This window comes from Hemibagrus wyckioides, linkage group LG10 (genome assembly GCF_019097595.1).
Source record: "Hemibagrus wyckioides isolate EC202008001 linkage group LG10, SWU_Hwy_1.0, whole genome shotgun sequence".
NCBI classification, from domain to species: Eukaryota; Metazoa; Chordata; class Actinopteri; order Siluriformes; family Bagridae; genus Hemibagrus; species Hemibagrus wyckioides.
In genome coordinates, this window is record NC_080719.1 from 12766230 (window position 1) to 12788650 (window position 22421).

General features: G+C 38.5%; 2 protein-coding genes across 5 annotated transcripts in view; both read left to right on the forward strand.

Moving 5' to 3' along the window:
- Positions 1-6370, forward strand: part of cdc14ab (cell division cycle 14Ab) — a 35779-nt gene extending 29409 nt beyond the window's left edge. For 2 of the 4 annotated variants that reach the window (XM_058400582.1, XM_058400581.1), the window contains exons 14-15: positions 447-822; positions 5341-6370. In XM_058400582.1, the coding sequence (XP_058256565.1) occupies positions 447-822; positions 5341-5370 (406 nt within the window). In that variant the 3' untranslated portion in view covers positions 5371-6370. The other 2 variants (XM_058400585.1, XM_058400583.1) reach the window with 2 other exon arrangements.
- A 141-nt stretch (positions 6371-6511) lies between these two features.
- On the forward strand, positions 6512-13334 carry gpr88 (G protein-coupled receptor 88). The gene has a single exon (XM_058400586.1). It carries the CDS (start codon positions 10250-10252, stop codon positions 11258-11260), a length of 1011 nt encoding a protein of 336 aa, XP_058256569.1. The 5' UTR covers positions 6512-10249; the 3' UTR covers positions 11261-13334.
- The last annotated feature ends 9087 nt before the right edge of the window (positions 13335-22421 follow it).

Here is a 22421-nt window from a genome sequence, read left to right on the forward strand (position 1 = left end):
TCCTTGTCTTGTATTTTCCCCCACTCAGCCCCCTTGTAGTGTTTTTCCCTCTCTGTGACTATACGCTAATGTAGAGAAATAGCTGGGTCATTTAAAGGAGTGGCCCATTCTCTTTACAAACTCTTACTAGGGAAGTAGGTCATCCTATTGTCTTTGTTTCTTTGCTTTTAGAGAAGTAGTTGCCAAATCATTATGACCTCTGTGGCAACTTGGCACAGTTGGTGGACATGTTTAATATTTCATCAGCCACTGAACTTTATTTTGTTTTTTAAAAATCACAAATAAGAAAGACTGAGCTAATATTTTTGCTCATTCTGTATCTTTTTACTGTCGTTATGATGTGTAGAACGTGTGTGTAGAGCTTGTTGAAGTGATGAGTCCACCATCCCATCCCCAATGTATGTTCATGTTCCTTCCCTCACCACCCCCACCCCCAACCCCCACAGCTCCAGTCTAAACTCCAGATTAGCCACCTCATTGAGCAACCTGTACGTGATCACCGGAGACTCTGGGAATCACCCTCGACCCTTGTTTGCATCCTCATCTCCTTCCTCGCCTCCATCTTTCCCTGTCCCCCGTGCAACATTTGCCAGCATCTCGTCTCTGGCTGCAAACACTTTTCACTATGAAGTCAACAACAACAGTGATCAGTATAGCGCCTCAAATGGCAATTCCAAGATCTCGACATTCAGCAACCACAACCACAGCAGTCTTGGTGGGGCCTCCACCACTGGGAGGTTTGGCTTGGAGGAGCCAGGTCAGAATCCACTGACCACAGGGCTAAGTCGGCCCTCAGCCCGCTACCTCAGCCGCTCCATTCCTGTAAGTGAGCTTGTCCTCCTCCTTGCACATCCCTGCGCATGCAACAGCAGCATTTCCTCTCACAGCTCCTTTTTACATTCCTTCATTCTTTGTCATTCCTTTTGTTCAGATGTTATCCTTCTAATCCTTCTAATCCTACTCATGCCTTTATTTCTGCTAATATTAAAGGGATGGTTCAGAGAAAAGTTTCCCCTTAATTCTTAAGTTTTGCATTACAGCTATGAAGCTAATGTAGCTTATGAATAATGTTAGTTTATGTCATGTTTAAAATCTTTCTCATAAATACATGCCTATGAAGTTTGCTTCTTTAGTAGGATACCAAACTGTTGCTGCCTTCATGACATTGACCATTTGATACAAAAATATATTGTCTTATACGAAAGGTCTTGACTGAGAAACTATATGTGGCAAATGATAATTTTTCTCTGAACCATTCTTTTCAGCCTAGCATAGAACTTGATGCAATAACTTTTTAATAAAGGTTTTTAATAAAAGAATTAGATTGCACAAAAAAATTATATTGTCATGTAAATGTTTTGTGTGTTTGTGTGTGTGAGAGAGAGAGAGAGAGAGAGAGAGAGTGTACCATGTACTTACATATTGCTTTTAGCACATAAGATAATCTAAGCTTCTTTACAAATGCTTCTGATTATCTGCAGAGTGTTTTACTCAATGTGTTTGTCTTCCACATCCTCTAATGAAGCTCGTATTAAGGCCTTTAAATATACCCCAGTTGCTGTCATCTAGTGGGCTTTAATTGATTGAGGTGCTGAAACAAATTTTCCAGCACCACTCAAATACATCGTACCTTTTAACTCCTCTGCATGATTTCGAGTGTATCCCACACTTACTTATTAAACCATTAAAACAACCTCTAAATATCGATTACAACTAACATTTTATATCCATCTGTCACAATCGTTCTGGCTGCTATGTACTCTGGTTCGGCTTGAATGCTGCCTCCAGCACTAACACAACAACTTGCACCTCATTCCATGCTGCTGTTTGGTGCACTGGGATTGTTGTAGGCTGCATAAAGTTCTCATTGAGGCATCATGACCACAGTCCTACCAATGTTTGCCAATGCATAGTCCTTGGGCAGACATGTGACCTGGCTCATACCGTTTTTGTGCCATTTAACGTCTTATTTTAAGTGTCCAGGAAAACAGAAAAAAATTCTTTCTTACATATAATACTTGACTGTTGGTATATTTCTCCAAAAAACAGTTGTTAATCTAGGAGAGCCTAGATTAACAACTTAAGGAGCCTAGGGAGTAACCTCTAGTTACAGCCATTGCCTGTAGTTCCAACTGCAAAATACATGGCTCTTATTGTAATACATCATTGTTTCTATAGCAACGGCTCATTCACAAGGACTTGTATGCCGGACACTCCACATAATCTAATACTAATAATAAATAGATTAAAAAACATCTTGTTGGTTAATAAATAAATAAATACTTATATAATAAAATGGTGATGCTTTCTGTGAATAGATGTTTATTTAACATTTAAAGGAAGACTTGCTATTGTCAGTGCAATAGTTAGAGTTAAAGCTGTAAGCTGTAAATTTTCCAACATCTTCAGGACAGAGGAGTTTATGAAAAAAAGAGAGGCTGGTGAGGGAATGACTGTTTACAACTGCTAAATTGTAAATGAGAATAGAACTTGTCTTGCAGATGTGGCACCACATTAAAAGTAACTATAAAATGCACAATGTGTTATACGGCACAGGGTGCAAGCTTTTATTCTGGTGTAGCAGCATGGTCTGTTGTGCCACTTGTTCCACAGAGATTTGCTAGTGATTGCAATGTTTATTTCATTCCTGCCAGATTACACATTGTAATGGTTTATATTTCATTTAAAGTTGTGGAACATCTGAGAGATGAGAATGTCCTGTTCCTCACCTACATTATAGCTGTTATTCTTTACTGGCTTCACCATCCACCCCACCCCCCCACCCCCTTCCCTCACAATCACACAGGGTATATCAGTTTACCAGGAAAACAGAGAAAAAGGATAGCCTAACAGAGACTGAGAGCACTTACAATAAATGTTAAATAAATCATGAACACATCAATTCTAAAAATTGCTAATTAAATATCCTGTTTTTAAATCTGTTTATTAATAGTCTTGGATTATGTGGCATGATTGCTGTACAAATATCTTTGGATGAACAGTAACGTATTAGAATGAGCAATGTTAATGTTACATGAAAATAATGCTTGCCTTCTAGTAGTAGTACTAGTATTGAAAATTAATCAACACCTTTGATCAATCAGATATGAGAATTCAACAGTGCTGAAAGCATGTTGATGTCATTAAGAGCGACCACGATGCTCAAAAGGTATAGCAGCCTGCTGTAAAGTTACATAAAAAATCATGTGGAAAAGTCAGAAGTGAATTTCCTCATATTGGCGTGTTTGCATTTCCTGTGATTGTTGTCTTTGTTGTAACCCACCCCTCAGCTCAATTAAATCTCCTTTTGTGACTGCAACAGCAGGATGCAAGATAACTCTACTCCTGCCTTTGAACAGATGGAGTTAGAGCCAATTCATGTCTACATGCTCACAGCTTGAACATACATCCTTAGGTACAATAAAAAATTCCTGAACACTTTTGATTTGGCATTATAGATGTATTTTCACAGTTAGGGGTGTAGGTTCCACTGGGACAATTCTTTTCTTTTTTTTGTCCCTTGCCATCAGTTACACATAATGACTTAGACCAGGTTACTCTAGCTGTGGAGCAGCAAGAAGCTGTTGGGTTATTCCCCCAACTTTCTCCTCCTTTGTTTTGATTGATTTAAAGTCAGTTCTCACCCACGCTTGCCTGTATGAAGTAAACATCTATCCTAAGGTACGAAGTAAATAGCTAATGCAATCTTGGTTTGCTTTTGTGGAAACATTCAGACAGCTAAACATCACGGATTACGAGACATCAAATAGCCCTGAGGAGTGCGAGCTGGTTTTCAGCAGTGTTGCTGTGTGAGGGTGATCAAAACACCCACATGCTTCAGAGTTGGAAAAAGAAACAGAAAATCATGCAGTATCTTTTTTAGCTTGTCTGTGTTCTGTTGCTTTTTCATCCATTCAGTTAGCATCCTTCATTTTTATTTATTAGAGACAGACATGCTTAATTCAATAATATTTTTTCTTCTCTTTCTTCTCACTGATTTGTTTTTGCACACAAAATACTTTGGAAAGCAATGAAATAGGGCTGGGCAATATAATGTGGATTTTATGAAGAATTATGTCAAATATCTTTTTGAGTTATTGTGTGTATTTTGATACACATATATTTTTGTTTGTTAACTAAAAATTACAAACTCTGATAGGAAGCCACCAATTTTCATTGTATTAATGCATCAAATATATATATATATATAGATAGATAGATAGATAGATAGGTTTGTTTTTAAAAATCTTATCTATCATGATTATTGCATATCATAGTTATAAATGTATATCACTGTAGTGTCCTGAAATGGTATTTGTCATATTGACCACAACAAAACCTATCCTTCTGATCATATGGGTGCTAAGTCTACACGTATGGCTTTTGGAAGAAAAGAATTTGGATGTTTTTGTGGAACCGAGTTCAACAGCAACATATGCAAGAAGTGAGGCTGGGTTGATTTCTTTCTAACCCTAACTCGTGGGTTAATGACAGTTGTGTCAGGTGGTTACACAAAGTGACATAACTCCCAGATCTCCATTTGCTTTGCTGACACCTAAGTAATACATCATCAGCGGTGATTGTGCAAGGACATGTACAAAATAATTTATTCTGTCATCATTTTGTCTTATAAAGATGTCTTTGGAGGAGGCATTAGATGTAGATAGACTAAGTATGATCACATAATTCTTATGCTGTTGATAAAACCACATGATGTATTGTGCTGCTCAGTAGTAATAATTTCATCTTCAAGCTATAGGTAAATGTTCGATCTTAGCCTCACATCTACGCATTCTCTTCTTCCATGGTGGTTAAGCTTAACCCCAGTGTCCAGGTACTTTAACAGAACATGAAATAGAAATAAAACCCATTGGCAATTAACCCATTTTGGGTTTTTCCCTGAATCCCCATTTGCTGGTGTCCGTCTCTCAAACCTCAAAAAAAAAAACCATTACCTCCACTAATGTGTTAAGATCTTTTTTATTATTCCTGCTGTACGTGTGCTGCTTTTCTTTTGAGCAATATGCACAAATTGGCACTTGATCATGCATGTGGTACATCTATATTCAGCAACTTTTTCTATTACTTAGCCCAAATGTTGTTTCCTGTCTATTAGCGAGGAGAGCGAGTGTAATTTTCACATATTTAATGCAAATTTAATTTCCCTGTCCACATCGAGATCGCCCTCCTCCTCTTTTCATCTGTCTGTTCCATAATAATAAGCCTCAAAGCTCAGCTGTTTAGTCTAACGTTTATCCGTGCTGTGATGTGTCATTTTCTGTTGTTGTGTTCAGCGTGGTAATGGCTTTGTCTCTTATTATTCTCCTCCCTCTCTCCCAGTCCCTTCAGTCGGAGTGTGTTCGGTATTAAAGCGGCAACTCTGCACTGATCCTGAACCTGTCCTCCTGGCCTTTCTCCACTCACTGACATCCAGCCTGCGATGTGAGCACAAAAGGAACTGAATAACACCCAAGGTGCTGGAACTGGGTCTATAGATCCAGTGTAACAATGCTCTGAAGGAAACTTATGTTTTGAAATAGACGTCTCTCTCTCTTTTTCCCTCTCTACCTACTTTATATGTATATATAAAATAGATAGATGGATAGATATAAATATAAAATATGCACAGATATACTCAGAAAAGAGATTATTTTTAGAAAAGATATTATTTTTTTCTATTTCTCTATACTTTTTGATCTGTGATATATCTCGGGCTTGTCTCATGTCACGTGTAAAGTGTACAGGTTTTAGTTCTGGTTTTCGGGAATTAGTTCAAAGCTAACTATTTTGTTATGATCTTCAAAGTATAAATCTATAATGACATATCAGACCTACAGTATGAGGGCTAAACTGATGGATCAAGACATATTGTATGTATTAATCCAGCTAACCTTTAACAGGTTCATGTATGCAGTATAGTGTTCAGGGAAAGAAATACTAGCACAAGTTGGGGGCATATGGAAATGTGTTATATATGGAAGCGCCACAGTTTAGATAATGTGTGTTTACTTTGTTTTGTTTTATTTTTCATTTTATTAAAAGTTTTTGCCCTGCCAACAGCATACATTTCACACAATGACATGTTTTGGTCCATGTTGTCTGCCTCATCCATCGCCGTATTTCTGATCCGTTTATGAAAAGTGTTTTACAAGCACATTTTCAGTCCTACATTCCTTTTTTGGGTTCATTTAATTTAAAAAAATGAGACAAACTGATCAGTTCTGGCTCTGCAAAATGAGGCATGAGTGTGGTTAGATCCTGTTTTCTTTTATGGTTGTATTGTAAAGCAGTGGGGTACTGAATTTTGTCAACAAGTAAAACATTGACAAAACAACAAATTAGTTTAATGCTTAATACATCATTCTCTGATTGGCTGTAAATAATCTCCCTATATCAGTTTTATAGCTGTACTAAAGATTTCCTACAGGATCTTAATGCAATTGCAGTTTCAGTATCGCCTCATTGCTGTCTAGTGTTCTAGTGTCTATCTGCAGCATGACCGTTTGCTCTGTTAGTTTATTTCTATGGATTAATCTATGGCCTTATTTTACTTACTACAGGTGACTTTAGTAATGTCCTTGATTATCAGAATAATTTAGCTTGGTCATGTTGCACGTCTCCTCTTCATCATTGGGTTGGAGGTGGGGGGAGATGGGAGGGTGTGACCTTGGAGTGTGAGAGATCGGTGCTGTGAGTCTGTAACGGTCCCAGTACTCTCTGCAGCTCTATAGCATGATTGTGTCATTTTGTATCGGCTCCAAACTGGAGCTGGGACATTTCAGGACTTTAATCCAGCTCCTACACAGATGCAGATAAACATAAGCAATCTAAATACTGTTTTTAATGCACACAGAAAATATACACTGCTTTCTGTAGGTATTTGTGCACACTTTTCCACATTTGGTAGTGTTACAACCTGGAACTGGAATGAACCTATGTCATGAAACTGAAACCAAAATTTGCACATGATAATGAAGTATAAGGGAAAAAAAATCAATATAGTTTGTGATATTATTTATAAATAAAAATTGTGATTACAGTATTCACCTCTATTGCTGTGAAACTCCTAAGTTTGATCTCTTCGTTAAATATTCCCATCTTCATATGCTTTCTATCATTTAATAATGTATTTAATGTCGCTCTGTGGATTTTCTAACATTTTTTTTTTTAAATAACAGATTATTATTTTAGAAGGGAATGTGAATACTTGTAAACAATCACAACTTTTGCACTTTTATTTGTAAATAATTTTTACTGTCATTTTTACTGAGCTATATCTGTTTTCCCCCCCTTGTTTCAATATTATGGTATATTTTGTGTAGACTTTTAATCTAGTTTTAATCCTAATTTCAGTCAATTCTGTTCCAGGTTGTAACACGACAAAATGTGGAAAAGGGAGTGACTACTTATGTATGCCACTGTAGCGACAGGGACTGTTAATGTATCATACCATGTGTTATATATGGTACGTTGGACATGTTGATGCTTATGGTAAATTAGGTTTTATATTTAAATTTATAGGAAAATTTATAGATGATCTGGATCTTTTTGTGTGTTTGACACAAAACGAACCTACAATATTTTAACTACAATATTAATAATCTTAACTGTTGCTGATGAGTGTCACTTATCTACTGACGATTAAACCCAGATGGGGTTTAAAACTGCTTTTGGATTTCCACTGATTTAATGTAAAAAAAAAAAAAAAAAAAAAAAAGGTTGATGTTTTATCCTATTGTTTGCTCATATGTGTGTATAAGCCTGATTAATATTACTGTGTTTCCTCATCGGCCCTGTAGCAGCACTCTCTACATTCCAGATGATGTATTGCTTTTCTATGTTTATACAATATTTTTTGGCATTTTCAGTATTCTACCTCTTATATACAGATAAAAATATACAGGCTACGGCTGTACAATATTATCCTGCATATACAGGAGAGGCATTGAAATGCAAAACACTGTACTGCTTAAAAAAAAAAAAAACAAAACAAAAAAAAAACAGAATAAAATGCTGATTGTTTTGGGCATTTGATGCAAAAATGGTGTTTTTGTTTTCTCTGTGTATAGACATTCACACTCTCTTTTTAGAGGAATGGAAATGGAGGTACGGTATTAATACCATACAAAAACTTCCATCTATTTGCACAAGCGCAGGAGCAATTAAAATTTAGAAATCTAATGAGCAGATATTCTCCATGACATGCAGTAGAGCATATAAATGGCTGTACTTTAATGGAGCGGAGGTTTGAGCTTTTTGTCAATCTGAGCTCTTTTCACAGCAGGCGCAGCATAGTGGGCGGCTGAAGATGCAAGCGTTTCCACGGCTTGTGCTTTTTGAGGTGCTAATTGTGTTCACTCGTAATTGAATGTGTTGCCGGCTGTACTTTGTTGTAGTTTTCTTGGGGATAATTGATCCCTCCGCTTTACCCCATTCCTTCATTTCCTTTCCATGTGAAGTGAATCACGTATTCAAACTGTAGATGATGCTGAGGTCTTAATAGTGATGAGAAAATGGTGTCCACATGTCGGTTCTTCAGTTCAGCTCTTTTAGGTGAACACTGAAAACGGACTTGCATAGATATTGTATGCAAAAGTTGAGCAGCTGAACATTTCTTATGTAAGAGTCTCTTACCTTGTTAAGCTTTAGTTGACTCGTTAATTAAGTAGGTCAAGAATTGTTATTAGGAATAAAAAATAAACAAATTTCAGGTTTGAAATTCTGGAACTTTTCCTTACACCCCCTAACCATGTGCTTCCCAGTGCAGCTGACTGAGGATCTGAAAATCAAACTAATTCCTACATACAAAGCAGAGACAAGGCTGTAAAGATATATATTAATATGCTTCTGGTTCACAGTTCCAATTGTCTGAAATGTCAATTAGAAATGGGATATAAAATGAGCTATAGAGGTCAGTGCAAGGTCTGGGAGACCAATACAACTCTCAGGTAGAACTGGACATTCGCTGGGCAAAGCAAAATCCCCAAATCACAGCAAAGAGCTGTAAAAGGTTTTAGCTGACAGGAGTGGTAGTGCACCATTATACTCAGCAGGACCTTCTGCTCAACATTGATCTTCAAACTCATGTATCTGATGAACATCTGATGTATGGAAAACAATATCTAGATAAGACGTGTGAGATTTGTGTGGACTGAAAATGGAACTCTTTAGCCACAAGATATGTTTGGACCAAAATAGGATAAAATAGGAAATTGAATGCTTTGTGGTTATGAAAACACTGGGAGATGGATTCCAGCAAATATAAGCACATTTTGGAAGAAACTAGCTTTTATGATCACCTTTTGGTACCATGACTTATACACTAAAAATATGTAAGTAGGTCTTAAGTTGTACAGTTTTGTACATGTGCCCATGATCACCCCAGAGTCCTGTACTTTCCTGACAGGAGTGTGTCCTCATGTGATCTTCTGCTGTTGTAGCCTATCCACCTCACCACATTTGTGCTTTTCTGCTCACCATGATTATAAAAAGTGGTCGAGTTACAATATCTTCCCTGGCAGATCAAACCACTCTGGCCATTTTCCCATGACCTCTCTTATCAACAGTGTTTCATCCACCCAAATTTCGCTCAGTGTTTGTTTATTTATTTATTTTCCACAATTCTGTGCAAACACAAAATTGAAATTCCCTGGACATTAGCAGTTTAGCAGCAAAAAACCAGCCCTTCCTGATACCAACATCAATAGTTAATCACATTTTTTCTTCATTCTGATGTTTGATGTGAGCATCAGCTGAAGTTCTTGACTTATATCTGAATGATTTTATGCATTGTGCTGCTGCCACCTGATTGGCTGATTAGTGCATACATGAGCAAGTGTACAGGTGTTTAAAATAAAGTGACTATGTCTCGTGTAATCATGGCTCATGTAGACATTATTATTGTTATTATTATTATTATTATTGTGCCCTCCCCCACTCCTATGTGAATGCGCCGCTGATTGGTGTGCATTTAAGTGTTCATTTCGTTCAGCATCAGTCAGATTAAAAGCTGTATTGATGATGTTCTCTCACTCGGTCGCGTGCGTTAGAGAAGAGAGAACAGAGGGAGGATGAAGAGCGGAAGCGCGCCCCCCCAAACACACAAACACAGACGTACGTACAAAACCGCGGCTGCAGCATCAGCACCAGGGAAGACGGATAAAGCGATAGAGCGATGCTGGTGCACTCCCTTCCCTTCGCTCGTACAGTGAGCTGTGATGTGATGTGAAAGTGAGGCTCGTGAGCGGTCATGCAGAACAGCACGGCGGTACGGTGCGACACCGGAGCCGCGGAGCGCATCTCCATCGCCGCTCTGTTCTCCTTCATGTGCGCTCTCGGCACCGTCCTCAACCTGTTGGTCATCGGTCTGGTGTTAAGCTTCAAGAAGCTGCGCACAGCGAGCAACGCCTTCATCGTGAACGGCTGCGCGGCCGACTTGCTCGTGTGCGCCTTCTGGATGCCGCACGAGGCGGCCGTGGCGGCATCAGTGCCATCCCCGCTCTACGGCGCTGCTCCCCGCGACGCGCTGCTGTTCCTTGGCGCCACAGTGTCGCTCCTGTCGCACTCGCTGATCGCCGTGAACCGCTACGTGCTGATCACGAAGCCGCCCGCCGCCTACCACGCGCTCTACCAGCGGAGGCGCGCGCAGGCCATGATCGCCGCGTCGTGGATCGTCGCGCTCGCGTGCCTGCTGCCGCCGTGGCTTGCGGTGGCTCGTCGCCCGGCGTTCGCTTGCGGATTGATGCTGCTGATGCTGCTCTCCGAACCCTGGGCCGCTGCCACCCTAGCGCTCACCATTCTCGGCCAGACCGCGGTTGTAACGTACTGCTACTTCAAGATCTTCCGGCGCGTGCAGATCAGTGCTAAGCGCGTGAGCGTGCTGCACTTCCAACTCGTCAACAACCTGCCGTACTCGTTCCCGAGAAAGGACAAACGGCTCGGCGTGCACGTGCTGGCCGTGTGTCTGGTGTTTGTGTTGACCACCGAGCCCGTGTTGTGGACTCTGACCGCGGGCCTGTTCGCACCCGTACCGGCGGCGTTTCGCACGTGCGCCTGGCTCCTGTTCTGCTCCGTCTTCGTGTCCGACCCGTTCCTGTACACGTGGAAGAACGAGGAGTTCAGAAAGGCGTTCAGGTCTGTCCTGAGAGGTGACTTCTGGCGAGGCTCCACCGTAGCCGCTGAGCCCGTTACCGTCAGCACCGTTGCTCACGTTTTCCCCCGACAGAACAGTCGCAGGGCGTTTTTAGCCGAGATGAGCTAAGAGTTGTTTTAGATAATGCACTTTTTAACGCTCCCTTGCTGACCTTCTCTTACAGTGCTCCCTGGGCTGGATCCCTGCTCCAAATGTGATATTTTTAACTGATGCACTCTCAAAAATCGCAGTCAAAATGTTCCATGTCACTATGGTGGTACCAAATGTACATCTTTTCTCATTTACAAAATGGTGCGTAAATGGACCACAGTTAGCTTTTAAAACTACACTACAAACACGTTTCCTTCTAACAGAGTTCACACTGTAAAATGTGCAGCTCTTAGTGCCATTTCAGTGACAGGAAAAGGTACACTGTACACTCAGTGCAGTTTACATGAAGCTTACTCACATTCACTACTTTCACATTACAAACATGTGCTCCATCTCTGATTTACTATTTACATTCAGGTTTTAGATTAACCAACATGGAAGCAACTCGAGAAATCTATCACCTAATATTGCTTACAAACCTGACGATCTGTATCAGATTTTAATACTACATACACATACCATGTCTCATATACATTACCTTTTCTTCTGTCTGAATCTCTATCCTCATCTTTTGTAGCCGAAATGTAGGTCTATTATATAAATTATTTATGTTCTGTAATTAGTTTTAAAAGTAAAGATAAAAGGTGCTGAACTTACAGGTACCACCCCAGTGACAAATAAACATACAGTTTAATTTAGTTTAGTTAATGTAAAATAAAAGTGGCACAAATTTGAAATAAGATGTCAGATTCAGTACATTGCTGCGGTTCACACTAATAAATAAATAGCCACAGAGGATCATTAATAAACTGTAGACTTCAAGAGCCAAAGTTACCCATGATCTGCACTGCAACTGGCAAAACATTTTAGACAAACTTTCTTTATGTGTTATGTCATCCACAGACTTTGTAAAAATGGCAAAAAAAATGTAATTTAGCATGCTACTTACCAAGCTGATACAACCCTGACTCTGACTAGTTTCTTAATTGGTCACCTTTGGTTTGCACATAGCATTCAAATGAGCAAGAAAACCCACTTCATTACACACTGCTTCACACTCTCATCCTCGTGCTGCAAGTGGTCATTAGTGTGCTACACTTCAGCTGCACAAATTCTCGTATTTTTCCTATTCTCACAAACCCGATCCAGCTCCCTGGCTCATTACAAAGCCCTACACACTTCTTGTGAGAGACGTGAGAGAAAGGCAATGAGGTGAGGTTGTGCTAAAAACACTGCTGAAACACAGCTATGGAGGAAGGGTCTGCAGAGCTTATCTTTCTACCTCATTACTCTAAACAGAAAAGTGTATTTTTTTTTTATTCTGGGCACTTTATAGTGATTAATATGACATGTGGTCAAATGTGATGCTTTTGAAGTACTACCCAGCTCAGAAACAAAGATATGAAACAAGACAGCAACATTGATTTTGAAGAAATGTTTGAATATCCCGCTGATGCTGATCTTTAAATACAGAGGTATGTTTAAGACTAATCTTCATGAAACCACCAATCGAATCAATGTGCTTGGGGGATGCTAACAACAAAACGTTAGTTATATGCTATTAATGTGAATTGTTTAGTAATTTGCACATAAATCAGAGGATCATGAATTTTATTGAGAATCTGAACACTATAGCTCCTCAAGGGTTCTTTGGATGGTTAATGGTTTCTAATCTTTCTAAAACTGTTCATAGGTTTATAAATGTAACTTTCTTAACAGTGTGTGGGAGATTTTCATTAAGAAAATCTGAAACAAAAATATTATAAACAAGCATAAATGTATGGAAATAACTTTATATTCTTTACAAACCCGATTTGGATATGGATAATTTAATTGCGAAGGTGCATTCGGTGTGTTATAAGATGGAATATTGTTCAATTCTGCGGGAATACACAGTGTTCGTGCCAAATGCATGCCTTTTGTTGACGTTTCGAGGATGAGGCAGTGTTTTTCATATCGTTTTTTGTAAGCGCAGTGTCGACTTGTGAGGATTTTTTGCTAAACCGTTTACAGACCTTTGCTGCTTTTTTCAGTGAGACTGCATTTGTATGAAAATGTTGAATTAAACTGTAATAAACTGTTCACTGCTGTCTGTAGGGTGTATATTTATCACTCCACCATTCATATCCTGAGGAGTTGCCATGGAAACATCTGGTATGTAATATTAGTCTAGTTATAGAACACAATGAACACAAAGTTTGAGCAGAAGCTTGGAGATCGGATCGAATCGGATACGCCTCACAGCCAACTCTGTCTCGCAAACATATACTTCATATTAATACTGTATGCTGATAGGTCTACAAAACGAAGCTTAAAGATGACTTTAATAACAACACAAAATGAAGCTGTGTAATAGACCATTGAGAATCAGGAACATGCAGTCGACTAGCACGCAGTCTTGCAGCTCATTTTGAGCAGGTTTAGGCATAACTTTGTTCAACTGTGTTTGAGATAATGTCGTGAACAGGTTTTCAAAATTTCCAGCACAGAGACAAGTATAGAAACAGAGAAGAGAAAAATTTGTCATCATTTTATTATTTGTCCCTAATGAGTAAGCCTGAGGCAATGGTGGCAAGGAAAAATTCCCTGAGGTGATATGAGGAAGAAATCTTGAGAGGAACCAGGTTCAGAAGGGAACCCATCCTGATATGGGTGACACTGGACAGTGAATAGTGTAAATGTAAATAATGTCCTTTCTACAACAGTAACCAAGGGCTCATGAGGAACTATTAGGTCAGTGCAGCATCAGTGAGCACCACCAACCAGAGAAGAGACTCCAACCAGGGGTAAAAGTGTCTGGATGGATCAGGCAGGTCCGGAAAGAAGAAGTGGTAGAAGTGGAAACTCACAACTCTGGGAGCTCGGGAGTGGGACATATAACCAGACAGAGAAAGACAGAGAAAGAAAGATATTAGGTATAAAAAAAACATTCAAAAGACACGACGCTAGCCTCTTCCTCAGTCTTTGCAGTGGAGAACAATGTAAGCACACTTATACTTTGTCTTTATTTGTGAAAATGTATCACATTTAATTCCAAGTATTTTCCATAAAACCATATCTTGGTGGCTGCAGAGTATTCAGAAACTGGCACAGTTCGATTTAAAATGGTGAGCTTTGTAACCCTGTCATTAACTTTTATCTCTGCTGCTCCTCATAGTTTATCAAATGTGATGAAGTACAAAATGATGTTAATTTATTAATTAGAAGTTTCATTAAGATTTTACGACATCATGTGTAGCCATGCTCAGGCAAAGAAGGAGGACTGTAATAAAAAATAAAACAACAACTTTATTTTCAGATTAGCCAAGACTGAGTCAAGATGAGATCATAAGTAAAGACACTCTACTGTGTTACTGAGCATCCTTTTTATGAAAAAGTGAGTAACCTTTCTGTGGTCACAAACTCTTCTTGTTGCTGACCAACCTCACTAATACTCCTGTGGGACCTCTTCAGCTTCAGTTCTTGGCATGGATTTCATAAAAGATTCCTCTAAGCTTCTGGTCTATGTTGACATTATTGCTTCACACAATTTCTGATGATTTATCAGGCGCACTTTCATGCTGTGAAGCTCACATTATACCACATGCCAAAGCTGTTCTACTGGATTCATATTGGGAAGGACACTGGGAGGGACACAGAAGAAACTCATTTTCATGTTCATGAATCCAGTTTAAGACATTTGCTAAAACATTTAGTTGGTGACTTCTAGTGCCAGAAGCAGCCATTAAAAGTTGGTAAATTGTGTCCATAAATAGTAGCACATGATCACAACAATACTCAAGTATGCTGTAGCATTCAAGCAATGATTTGTATTAACAGGTTCAAAGTTTGGCAAGAAAACATTCCCCACACCATCGCACCACCTCCACCAGCCTGGTGGAGGACACCAGACTGTCGACACACTTCAGGTTGGGTCCATGGATTCATGTTCTTGGTGCCAAATTTTGACCCTGCCATCTGTGTGCCTCAGCACAGTCCAAGATTAATCAGACCAGGCTACATTTTTTCCAGTCAACTGTCCAGTATTGGTGAGTCTGTGCCCACTGCAGTCCTTGCTTTATCTTCATGTCTGACAGAAATGGAACTCAACATGACCTCCTGCCAAAATATAAATATACATGATGTCATATATTGTTTGAAATCCTGGCATGTGTCAAGATTTAACAGTGTATAAAAACTACAAGATCACATGTCTTTCAAAGTTATCAAGTCTTTATGTGGGTATTTTTTAGGAAGGGGATAAGTTTGCTTTTTGCTTATATTTCTATATTATTTCTTCTCTAAAAATCTAACCTGAGGTTCGACTAGAGCAGAGTTACATTTAATTGTGTTCTATTTTCAATTTAATCCAAATGATAAAGTAGTCTCTGGACATGACAGCTTGATGTTAGGGAAGGAGAACACCTTGACCTGCAAGGCTGAATGGCTGAGGGGAGAAAATGTGGTCCACATACAGGAAGAAGAATATGGCATTAAATCCATTCAGCCCAACTACACTTTTAACCCACAACCTAATGACACAGCAGAGTCAATAATCCTGATGACCTGCGATTAGAGGAGACAACCAGAGAGACCGCTGTGTCCATAGTTGTCGTTGTAAGTTTTATAACCTTCCTATGTGTTTTTCTCTGTGTTTCTGTAACAACATGTACACATTCTTATTCCCTGCTGTTTTCTGCAGCTGAGCCACACAATATGTATATATTATAAGAGTTATGCTTTCTTTGCCACTCAGTAAGCTGTATTTGCAGGGAAAGCAGGATTTGTTGCATTGGAACTGAAAATTTACCCCTCAGACTGCAGAGGGCTCTAAATATTCCAGACTGCTCCTTTAAGGTATTAAACATACACAAGCAATTTTGAACAAATGTTTGCTTTCTGAACTGAAATTTAGTACATTACAGATGTATAATATGAAGTTCTTTGAGGTCACTCATTTGGAGTGTTGTTTCTGCAGCTCCTCCTATGAACACAGTGATCTATGTGTGCCCTAAATATCCAGAAGAAAAGGAGTTTATGATCGTCTCCTGTATGAGTGACAGCTTTTCCACAAGCCATCTGGTGCTGAGTAACGTGCTGGCTGGAGAGGAAACGGAGCTGGAGTCTGGTGACAGGCCTTAGGTCTCTGTTTCTTCCATAAAGCCAACGTCAGTCACTCAGGTATCAAGGTGTGCAAAACAACAAACAGCCAGACAAAGTCACCATTACTGTTAGAAGTGAGTTTTAAGTTGTATGGGAATATTCTAGGTGATTCTGATTTATTTTCATTCTGTTTCTCATCATGACACAAACTCATTTTGATTCTGATTCTAATCATTTACATTTACATTCCTGGCATTTGGGAGACGCTCTTATCCAGAGCGGTGTACAAGAGTGCTTTGACGTCTCTTTCAGTGAATACATTAACACTGGTTCAATAAGTCACAGACTAAGAATACCATCTGCCTGAAACTGTGTTGATGTTTTTTTATCTACACACAACATACAATACATAAAACAAACAGGGAAAAATAAGAGCTAGTTTAAGTGCTTCAGGAAGAGGTAAGTCTTCGTCATTTGAAGACAGTCAGTGACTTGGCTGTTTGGACATCTAGGGGAAGTTTATCCCACCACCTCAGTACCAGAACAGAGAAGAGTCTCTATGTATAACTACCTCTTACCCTGAGAGATATTGGGACCAGTCGGGCAGTGCTAGTGGATTGGAGGAAGTGAGGTGCAGTGCGAGGAGTAATAAAAGGTTTGAGGTAAGATGGTGCTGGTCTATTCTTGGCTTTGTAGGCAAGCATCAGTGCTTGGAATCTGTTGCATGCAGCTACCGGAAGCCAGTGGAGGTAATGTAGCAGAGAGGTGGTGTGGGAGAACTGAAAATAAGTTGTGCAACTGCATTTTGGATCATTTGCAGTGGAGGAATTACATTCAAAGGTTGCAGTAGTCTAGTCGTGAAATGACAAGAGACTGAACAAGCACCTGAGTAGCCTGTGTTGATCGGAATGGCCAAATCCTTCTGATGTTGTACAGAAGAAACTGACATGAGCACGTGACCTTAGTAACATGGGAGGAAAAGGACAGTTGATGGTCCATGATTACCCCAAGGTTGCAAGCAGTGGCCAAAGGGAAGATCATGGAGGATATTGTGAGATCCTGGGCTGCAGATGAATCACCAGGGATGACCAGCAGTTCAGTTTTGCTGAGACTGAGTTTCAGCTGATGAGCTATCATGACACCATGATGCCAGACAAGCTGAGGTCTGAGCAGAAGCCATGGTATCTGAGGGAGGGAAGATGAAGATAAGTTGGGTGTTATCAGCATAGCAGTAATATAAGAACCTATGACTTATCATGATTCATGATTCAGATTAATCATGACTCAGATTCATCATACTTCATGACTAAGATAAATCATGGCTCATGAATCATGATTCATTTTGATTCACCTCTGATTCTAATTCTGAATCTTTTTGATTCTTCTTCTTCTTCTTCTTCTTCTTCTTCTTCTTCTTCTTCTTCTTATTATTATTATTATTATTATTATCTTATTTTATTTTTTATTCTGTTTCTAAAAAACTCACAGTATGTACTGTGAGTTTTTTGTATTTTGTGTTGCAGTTTATTAAAATCTACCCTGAGGTAGATCTAATTGCTTACTTTATTAAAAATTTTAGTTTGAATTTAGAATCCTATCAAAAACCTGTGAAACCAGTGTACTCTGGAAATCTTCTCACCATTTTATAGAGCACTGGAGCATTTTTGCAAGGAAAAGCATACTGAAACTGGAGTTTAGATGTGTTACATTAAAAAGACTCTTACCCAAATAGACTGGGATAAAGTGGTTAAAGATGACATGATTTTCAATTTTTCAGATTAACAGGGGTGTGTAGGCTTTTTATATCCACTGTACATAAAGTAGTCAGGATGTGGTACCAAGAGTCAAGATTCAAGATTCAAGAAGCTTTATTGTCATTTCAACCACATATAGCTGACGCAGTACATAGTGAAATGAAACAACGTTTCTCCAGGACCCTGGTGCTACAGAAACATACAACAACAAAGAGTTCAACACAAAAAAAACAACACCACAGAGCTAGGACAGAAGTTTGTCTTAGCCACGTAAAGTGCAGTGTGCAGCTAGGTGCAAACAGAGCATAGACAAGACAGTGCAAAAGACAATAAATACAAGAAAGACAACACAAAAAACACAGGACACTTAGCGCTGAAAAGAAAGAAAAGAACATGTATAATGGAATGTAAGTGAAAGAAAATAAGATCAAATGAAATGATGTAAAGAAAAAAAAATATTGTGCAAAAATACAACAGCAGCAGTAGAGGTAGTGCAAATAGAAATAAATATAAATATAACTATAGCAGCAGATGACAGGTTGAGGTAGTGCAATAAGTAATGAACAATATAAATTATGTGTGTGCGTGTGTGTGTGTCCACACAGTTGAGAGAGAGAGTGTGTGTGTGTATATGTGTGTGAGAGAGACAGAGAGTTGTATACAGTTCAGTTCTGAGTGAGTGTGTGTGTGTGTGACCAGTGACTGAATCAGTGGAATGTTGGGTTATATTTGTCAAATAGCAATTTTTTCCATCATTAGTCAGTCATAAAATGTCTTTAGTGTCTTAACAATTTCTAAGCAGTTATAAATGAGGTCTTTATGAAGATTACCATTTGTTGAATGGCTGATGATCCAAACAGCACCACTCTGCATTGTGTGCAGCAACAACAAAAAAAGAATTTTGCATTAAGCTTTCAGAGTCATGCCAACGTCTGATAGAATCTACACTGATCTAGCACAATGTTTTAAATATAGTCAGCTCGGGTCTTGCCCATAATGATAACATGAACATCATTAGTGTTAATATAATCACTTTTTATTAGGTCACTGAAGGTTGTCAGATAATGAAAGATTGAAAGGATACAAATACAGGTAAGGCAGATTTAATGAAGAAATTGTAGACAGATTAAAACAAGAAACCAAAAAACAAGTCCAGTCCAGGCGATCAGCCCCATTGGGGCTAGGCAAAATGCAGAAATCAGTAAACTAGGCAAATTTAGAAACCAGGCAATCACATGACAATACAAAGGCTGAAAACAGGTGTGTGATGAGTAGGACACTGACCATGAATGGGGAAATGCATGTATGTTTTGGGGATTGGAGTTTGCTGAAACAGCACATCTGACACATATACTATATTGCCAAAAGTTTTGGGACACCACTCCTATTTATTGCATTCAGGTGTTGTTTTTCAGGGGTTTCACTTGGTTCCAGTGAAAGGAACTCTTAATGCTTCAGCATACCAAGACATTTTGAAGAAATTCATGCTCCCAACTTTGTGGGAACAGTTTGGGGATGACCCCTTCCTGTTCCAACATGACTGCACACCAGTGCACAAGGCAAAGTCCATGGTTGAGCAGGTTTGGTGTGGAGGAACTTTAGAGTCCTGATAGAACACCTTTGGGATGAATTAGAGTGGAGACTGCAAGCCAGGTTTTCTTGTCCAACATCAGTGCCTGACCTCACAAATGTACTTCTAGAGGACTGGTCAAAATTTTCCATAAACACACTCCTAAACCTTGTGGAAAGCCTTCCCAGAAGAGTTGAAGCTGTTATATTTACAATGGGCGGGCCAACTCCAAATTACATTCATGTGCATGTAAAGGCAGACGTCCCAAAACATTTGACAATATAGTGTATAAAAAGTGTTGCCCCAAAGTAGTTTCCTCTTCCATATTTGAAAGCATAAAGCATTGGGTTAACAAAAAATTAAGGCAACTTAAGACCAATAGGCTTCTGTAGTTATTCCAACTTCTATTAGAGTTGTTAATAAAAAAATACATGTTAAATTCTGGAATAAACAAAGAGAGCCTAAACCTATTTAAGCATAGAATATACAAATCACCATATACATATACATATACAAAAAACAAAACACCAAATCTAAGTCTTAACTGCAACACATCCATAATTGTCAGACAAATTTTATGCAAACTAACCATGAACTGATAATAAAGGACACAGTGAAACAGGAGTAGTGTGATATTAAACAATAAAGACCTCTGAGTAAAACAGGAATGTGGTTTTAAACAGTAAAAAACACATTACTTCAGAACGTGCTGCAAGATTGACCACTTTAATTCAGATTTAAGATTTAGAGTCAAATTAAGCACTTAAGTATAATCTTTAAAACAGGTTTCGTGTGGTCCAGTCACCTGAAATATTCTCTCACCAAATGACAGGATCCACAGAGAAACTGACACAATCCAGCTTTCTTGGGTTTTATACATGCTCTGTGTGGTTATAAAGTGATAAAGATAAACTCTATGAAGATATTTATAATATGCACAGGAATATAAGCAAACAATTTTAGACTGGTTTTGCATGAAAGTCCCTGTATGTTTTGTTATTCTTATTCTTATTTCCAATAAAAGCTTCCTGTGTCTATTGTAATACTGTATTGCTTTTGGCTATCCTTCCATGTACTGAGCTTTTGGTTTCTCCCTCACTCTGGGAAATTCCACAGTGTGTAACCAACCAGTAGCCTTTTAAGCACATTACTTTTGATAACAATCAGAGCTCTTATGTAAGCATTTAGACTGTGGTGTTTTTTTTTTTTTTTTACTACTGATCATTATGTTTCTCTTCAACTCTAGATTTCTGGGAAAATTTCTAATCTTGTTTCCAACCTGCAAATGACTACACACATCACATGATAATAATCAGAACACACATAGAAGGATTAATCAGAAACTGTGGATTATGGATTAGCGTATTAAAATAGTAAATTCTGCCCATTTTTAAAAAGTAACTCCTTTGAAAATAACTTAAACACCAGAGATTATTATTCACCACAATAATCGAATGACCTGCTTTTGATTATAAATGGTTCTAAAGTTAAATGTTACCAATTAGAATATCCAATATCATATCATATATTAGCATTATTATTTTATATTAATATGTAATCATTCAAGTTCAAGAACTTTTTCCTTATAAACCTCTTGAGCAGCAGTGAAAATAAAAGATAAATAACAAATAAAACAATAGCAAGGTTTGATGAAAACTTGTCTTGGATATATTTTGCATAATCCTTCACAGATGTTTATATAGACTTCTGTAACATCTGAGATATTTTGCAAGATGTTGTGCAGCACTGGAAAAAAAAAAATAACAATGTTTTTAGACAAATTTTGAAAAAGAAAAATACTGCCAAGACAGATTTGCTTCTCATATCATTTATCGTATTATTTTATGATTAATAATCATTAATAGCTCAACCTCTTGTTACACACTAGGTGGCAGCAGCAGAGATGGTAGCATGTGGAGCATAAAGTTTGTGAGTGAGAACATAACAGCTTCAAAACATGCTTACTTAGTCTGAAAAGTTCATCTTAATCAAAAGGGAAGTATACTTAAATTGGTAAATGTGACACACTTGCGCTTTTAAGATGGATGGCAGACAGCAGTAGAAGCAGTGCGACACTAATTTCTTATTTGAATCGTTCAAGGCACATATGTCAAAAAAAACCTTTCCATATTAATAATAACTATGTTATTAAATACTTTTATGCCAATGAAGAAAAAAATGAAATAACATTTGCTTTTTGCTCATATGCATGGCTAGTCCTACACTAGTTCACTGCTAATTAATGAAGCAGAAGTAAATTATTATGTAAATACACAATATTTACCATTAGCTAGAATTGGCTAGCTGTTTATTTAGCTACTGGGAAACACTGCTAGCCTAACCTGAGAATATCAATATAAACAGGCAGAGTTAATATAATTTAACCAGTTAGGATAAAAAAAATAATCACCTGAAACATTGGCATACTTTTTTCCAATTAGATGACTAAATGCTTAGTGAAAGTTGGAAAGTAAAAATTCCGGGGGAAATACTGAGATTAGTTATACTGATAAAAAATAAATAACAACAAGTTTGATAAGGAAGGGTGTGTTAAATGAGGTTGAGCTGGAGGAAAATAAATGAGGAGAGTTTCACAGACCACCTCCACTAGGGGAATTTTAAGCAGGACTTTTGTGTGTGTGTGTGTGTGTGTGTGTGTGTGTGTGCGTGTGTGTGTGTGCGTGTGTGTGTGTGTGCGTGTGTGTGTGTGCGTGTGTGTGTGTGTTACGACTCCATTCTTCTTCCTCTGACCCAGATACCACCCCCCTCATCC

Excerpts from the sequence above, each read along its gene's own strand:
- gpr88 (XM_058400586.1), top strand. The coding sequence starts at position 10,250 with ATGCAGAACAGCACGGCGGTACGGTGCGACACCGGAGCCGCGGAGCGC.